The 6,674-nt window shown below is 46.2% G+C and overlaps 1 protein-coding gene across 1 annotated transcript in view; it reads left to right on the forward strand.

The window, feature by feature from the left end:
* Positions 1-5,169, forward strand: part of Shroom3 (shroom family member 3) — a gene marked incomplete in the record, with an annotated part of 287,861 nt that extends 282,692 nt beyond the window's left edge. Inside the window, 2 exon segments of the mRNA XM_013516209.1 lie at positions 1,520-1,792; positions 3,850-5,169. Of these exon segments, the coding sequence (XP_013371663.1) occupies positions 1,520-1,792; positions 3,850-4,218 (642 nt within the window).
* Positions 5,170-6,674: the final 1,505 nt, after the last annotated feature.

Consider the following 6,674-nt stretch of genomic DNA (forward strand, 5'->3'; position numbering starts at 1 on the left):
AAAAAAAAAGCCGGACTCTGAAGCGGCACCATCATGTAACTGCAAAGAAATGGACAAAATTTCAATGTTAAGCCATTCGTAATCTGTGATGCATGCTACACTCTTAAATACATGTTCCCTGGCCAGGCATGGTGGCGCATGCCTGTAATCCCACACTTGGGAGGCTGAATTCAGGATTCAGGCTGATTCAGGATTGCTTTGAATTCAGAGCCAGCCTGGGCTACATAGTGAGTTCAAGGCCAGCCTGAGAGACCCTGTCTCAATGAACATATGAATGAATGAAAGAAAATATATGTTCTCTCAATTATAGCTCACAGCCCTCTGAGTGCACTAAACAAGCTGAAACTTATCACATACTACTACTAAGCTTTGATGTGCTGCTTCTCATATTGAAGTTCCTTGTCTTTCCATTGCATGGTACTTGGCCACAGCAGTCATCGTATTTTTTTAATCGCACCCCATATACTCCAGTGCAGTTTTTATGACTTTCATTTTTAACCAAGTTTCCAGTTGGAACCATATAACAGCCTGTGTGTGTGTGTGTGTGTGTGTGTGTGTGTGTGTGTGTGAAGCTGGAACCTTTTTAGTGATAAAGAAATATTTTAACCAGAAAATATTAGGGCCTTTTTCTATCTGGCTACTTTAAGAGAAGAATGAAAGGCTAATTACAAAAACCACAGTTTAATTTCTCTTCCTGCAAAGTAGCCCTAGATGTGTAAGGTAAACGAGGTCAGGCTTGAAACCCCAAGGACACTTACTCCTTCACTTACTGTACTTGGCATTTTCTGTAGCCCTGTTCTGTGAGTACAGCGACTTGTAGTTAAGGGGTTAAATTGCATAGCAAAGTAAACTGGAGACAGGAGGGGAACTAGACGAAGGGACTGACTTTCTGGTAAAGGTGCCAGTGCCAGTATTTATGGTGATTGTACAAGGGTGGCCCCTAAGCCAGACTGGCCCCAGTTCAAGGTGTCCTACCTCCTGGTGCATGTGTGTGTCTTAGTCAATTCTCCCCACGGTGTGGATAAAGCAGTATCCACAGATTGTTGGGAAGACTGAAATAGTGGAGTTTCTCACGCTGTGTGTGGTGTGTAGCCATTGCTTAGCACATTGTAGCTACAAGGAATATTCAGCTCTGCTCTCAGGCCCTGGGCAAATCCCTTCATGGCTCTGAGGCTTGGCTTCTGCATCTGTGAAACAAGAATGTTTGCCCTGCCTGCCCACTTGCCCCTGGTGTTTTATGGATGAGAATGCATCTCAAGGGGACTTTTAACTGTGAGGAGCTCACATGCCGTCTGGGAAGGTGATGCTCATGGCGTGACACAGTGGAAAACATGACAGAGATGCCTGGTTAGGTGTTGGCCTGAGGACTGAGGGCTCCGGAGAGAGGCAGTCGTGCACATTTGGGAAAGGGAGGGGCAGTGTGGCCTGCTGTTGGGGGTGTCCTTATGGATGGGCTGGGAGAGGGGAGTCCTCTCACGCTGCCAGCTGCCCTCTGCCATGCATCCCTCTGTCATTGCAGGCTGAGCTCATAGAGAGCCTCACTCACAAGCTTGAGACCCTCCAGGAGGCAAAGGGGAGTCTGCTCATGGACATCAAGCTTAACAATGCCCTGGGAGAGGAGGTGGAGGCACTGATCAGTGAGCTCTGCAAGCCCAACGAGTTCGACAAGTACAAGATGTTCATAGGCGATCTGGACAAGGTGGTGAACCTGCTGCTGTCCCTCTCGGGGCGCCTGGCCCGCGTGGAGAACGTCCTCAGTGGCCTCGGTGAAGATGCCAGTGATGAAGAAAGGGTATGTGGCCTGAACTCCGTGTGGCAGGTTCTCCCTCCGCGTGCACGTACACAAGAGGAGGGCCGTTAGACGTGATCCCTTCTCTCAGGGTTATCGTCGCCTTGGAGCTGGGGGAGCAGATGAGCAATGCAGAGAAGGGCCTCCTCATGCCAAGTGCGAGGCCTGCCCTGCTGGCTCAGAGCACTTGGGGAAGTAAAGATCGGTGAGAGGGTTTCTTTCTCCCATTCTTCCTTCTTTCCTTCCTCAGACATGGTAAGTGTTGACATTTAAAAAAAGAGGGAGAGAAAACAAAACTGTTGGGGTCAGGAAGAGATAGGAGCATGAGGTCCCGGCTCCAGGGAATCTGCTGGGAGGGCCCTGGGAAGTAGGAGGTGCACCAGGGGCCTCCAGGCCCCCGTCTGTGAGGACAGCAGCTCCTCTGATCAGATCAGATCCATAAGTGCTCTGTGTCAGACTCGGGGCTTTCACACTTCCTGTGCGATCTCATCGACTCCTTTCTGCATCAGTGCTACTTTTTATCATGATTGGTCTAATGGAAGTAAGAAAAGGCAGAATCAGTGGTCCAGTAAATGCATAATTCAAGATAATCGTTTTTGGCTGGGGAATAGTATTAGAAATTCAGCTGAATCTGGTTTTTAAAAATTTTAACCTGCCGGGTGTGGTGGCTCATGCCTGTAATCCCAGCACTCGGGAGGCTGAGGTAGGAGGATCGTTGCAAATTCGAGACCTCAGCCTGGGCTACAAAGCCTGGCAAGTTCGATTGTTGCTACAAAGCCTGGCAAGTTTGACCGTTGCAAGTTCGACTTCTCAGCCTGGGCTACAAAATGAGCTCACAGCAAGCCTGAACTGCACAGCGAGACCCTGTCTCAAAAAGACAAAAAAAAAAAAAAAAATTTTAACCTGAAGCAAGTGTGACACATGTCCACTTTAAGGTTTGGCACCGTAATGATTGATGCGTGTAATTGGTGGGCATTCTCTCTACATTTGGGTGCTTAAAAATGTCTTCAGTTTTTAAAAGGTGCTTAAGAGTTCTCTGTGCAGTATTTTGCAAGGGCTCCTCATTCAAATGCAAGGCCTCCAAGCTGTTTCAGGTCTTTTTGATTAGGGGAAAGAATCCTCTGAAGATAAGATAGACCATGTAAGATAAGCCTTATAGCTTTGTACCTTTGGAGGCATTATTACATAAGACTGGCTAGGTTAGAGGGATTTAGGACAAAGGCGCATGAGCTTTTGATAATCCTAAATAAGTTTATTTGTATTGAAGGATATTTAAGCAATCTTATTTTTTGACATATTTCAGTTTTAATTTTTCCCTATCACTTTGGCCTGAAAAATCAGAAAGTTTAAATATTAAATTTTTTTCAGTTTCAAAATGGCATTCATTATGTGTCAGCACGTTAGATTAAAAACCATCTTAAAGATTTTTATTAAGTAAATTAGCATGAGGTATGCTTCCTAATCGTTGGGCTTAGGTAGGGCATTTAGAATGTGAAGTCAGGATCACAGTTGATCAAGATTTCTTTCAATTTTGATCCAGAGGCCTGAAAAAGAAACCTGGACACATGGAAATAGATGTCTTTAGAGGTCAGAAATACAGTATTCCCAGTGCTTAGGGAGAGGGCCTTCAACTTCAAAGTCTTGTTAAGAGATTTCTGGGTCCCGCTTCTCAAGTTTTTAATTCAGTAGTTGGAATAGAGGCTGAAAATTTGCACTTCTAGCAAGTTCAGCTGGTCTAACAACCACACTGTGAGAACCACTATGTTACTCAAGGTTCTTTGATGTTTATTTTTTTAAGTATCAAGTCATTAGCCCAGCCATTTAATGTAACCTCTCTCAACTTGAAGCTACCAAATGACTTTACAGGGAGAAAATTATATAATATACAACTTCAGGGTGTTAAACTGATTTCCACAGTGTCAGTCTCCTCACTGGCAACTGAAGAGAAACTCAGCGCCCCCCTGAAATGGAAGGGTGGCTGTCTTGTAGTCCTGTGCAAGGCTGCCCTGCTCTTCTGCCCATGTGTCTGTTGCTGACGACCTGTCGCTTCGCCCTGACAGAGCTCACTGAATGAGAAGAGGAGGGTTCTGGCTGGACAGCACGAGGATGCCCGCGAACTGAAGGAGAATCTGGATCGGAGGGAGCGGGTGGTGCTCGACATCCTGGCCAATTACCTCTCTGAAGAGCAACTCCAGGATTACCAGCATTTCGTGAAAATGAAATCAACACTCCTCATCGAGCAGCGAAAGCTAGATGACAAGATCAAGCTGGGCCAGGAGCAGGTCAAGTGTCTGCTGGAGAGCCTTCCCGCTGACTTCACTCCCAAGGTCGGGGCGCTCACCATGCCCCCCGACACCCCGAACCAGACGACGCCTCTTGGCAGATGTACTTTCAGTGGTGTGTTTTCAACAATAACCTCTCCACTTTAACCTCTTCTAAAAATACCCAACCAAAAGATCACCACTTCTCTGAACACTATTTAATCTGAAAAAATATTTCACTACAAACCACCATTCAAACCATGTGGGTTATGGGGTTTTCCTGGATAACAGGAAAAACAGTACTATTCAGGAAGAAGCCTGCTTCTCCTTCCTGCCCTTCATGATTGACCTGTGAGCTTGAATGCTGCTGGAAACTCACCCCTTTCTATACTCTTCAGTAGAAAAAGCATTAATGACACTGTGAGAACAGATTGGAGTTTAGATTTTAGCGGGCGGAGGCGATGTGGGTCAGTGTGTGTCACCCTCAGGAATGTATCCACAGTGGCCTTCCGTGCTGGTGGGCAGTGTATCCTGACAGTAGGATACAAGTACCATTAATGAAGAGTCTGAACCTAAAGCCTTAAAAAGACAACACACTGAGAAGAGAATTGTGAAACCTTGAACATTGTTGTTATTTATATTTCTAAAAATGAAAACGATCATTGTTTGTGTGCTAACCTCTTACTTGATTCTGTTTTATGGTGGATGTAGACTATTATGTTTGAGCTTTGTATTTTGTGAAAACCTTAATGAAGAATTCCAAAGACAGTCACACTGAGTGTGGAGATTTGGTTTTTCTTACACTCAAGCACAAGCAGATGTTCTATTCCAGAGTTAAGCTGAGGATGGGGGCCCCCTCTCCTCTCCTGTCCTCTCCCTCCCCTCCCCTCTCTTCTCCTGTCCTGTTGTCTGGTTTCTCCTCTTGCCCCAGGAGGCCTTGCCATAGCTCCTCATGTTTTACTGCTTGAGCACAGCTCTCACACCAGGAGGAAGTCCAGAATCCAGGCCAGCTTAAAACTCAATGTGTGCTGCCATCCCATGTATGATTTGAATTAAATTCAAGCTACTGAGTGATATATATAGTCAGGCTGCTTTAATAAAGTGTTTTTTAAAAATTAATTTTCCTAAACTGTCAAACTTACCCCATTATACTTCCATTAAAAACTCCCTCCTAAAACCAATTTTGCATGATCATGTTTCAGGAACAACATCTCTGAGGGGATTCTGGAGTCCCAGGTGTGAGCCTGTTAAACTGGAAGGGTGGTTAGAGTCTTGGGCACTTTCTTTGCGACTGGGAGAGAATACCTGGCACCCACATCTTGGAGGAGGAGAGGTTTGTTTGGGCTCAGAGTCGCAGCTGATGGCCGGCTGGCTCCCCGGCAAAAACAGCATGGTGGAAGGGTGTCATGGAAGAGAGCTGCTCAAATCATGGTGCCCACGAGGCAGAGAGAGACAGGACTTAGGGAGGGAGATGCCCCCTTCCAAATAACACCCCCATGCCCACCTCCTAACAACAAGTCAGCTGTATCACTCCCACGATTAAATCACCTTCCAAAGGCCCCACCTCTGAGCACATGAGGAACGTTCTTGATCTAAACCATAACATTCTGTCCCGGCCCCCAAAAGACTTGCATGCATCTCTGTGCAAAATGCATTTAGTCCCTCTCCAGCCAGGCACAGTGGTGCATGCCTATAATCCCAGCACTTAGGAGGCTGAGGCAAGAGCATCATCATGAGTGCAGGGGCAGCCTCGGCTACACAGTGAGTTTAAGGCCAACCTGGACTATATAACGAGTGTTCAAATTTGCCAGATGTGAGTGGTGAGACACATCTGCAATCCCAGCACTTGGGAGGCTGAGGCAGGAGAACTGTTGCAACTACAAGGCCAGCCTGAGCTACATAGCAAGACCTTGTCTCAAAAAAATAATAATCACCAGAATTGTAATCATTCCAGCATTGCTGAAAAGTTCAGGCCCAACATCTCAGACTCAGGGCAAACTCTTAGCTGTAAAAATAAACACCACAGACATAACAATGTCACAGGTTAAACATTCCCATAGAAAAGAATGGGACCAGAGCAAGGTAAGCCCATGCTGGGCATCGTGGCACACACCTGTAATCCCAGCACTCAGGGACTGAGGTGAGGATTGTCAAAAGTTCATGGCCGGCCTGGGGTACATAGTAAGTTCAAGACCAGCCTGAACTTCATGACAAGACCCTGTCTTAAAAAAAAAAAAAAAGACTGAAACCCAGCAGGACAAATAATTAAATCCTGTAGCTTCATGTCCAGCATCCGAGGCAAGTTATGGTGACATGATGTGAACTCCAAAGAGTTTGGGCAGCCCCACACCTATGGCATTGCCAGTAACAGCCCTTATGTCCTCTCATGTCTGCTCACCACTTGCAGCTTTCCTCAGCAGACATTCCACATTCCAGGCATCTGTGACTTCCTGGGGTCTCCACTGCACTTTTGGCTTCAGTCTCACAGCTTCACACACTGCCCTCTCAGGGGCACAGTGGCCTGCTAAGCCTTTCTTTTTGTTTGTTTGTTTTGGGTTTTTTTGTCTTTTTGAGACAGGGTCTCACTATGTAGTTCAGGCTGAACTTGAGCTCACTTTGTAGCC

The sequence above is a fragment of the Chinchilla lanigera genome, unplaced genomic scaffold, assembly GCF_000276665.1.
Source record: "Chinchilla lanigera isolate Chin_1 unplaced genomic scaffold, ChiLan1.0 scaffold00032, whole genome shotgun sequence".
Lineage (NCBI taxonomy): Eukaryota > Metazoa > Chordata > Mammalia > Rodentia > Chinchillidae > Chinchilla > Chinchilla lanigera.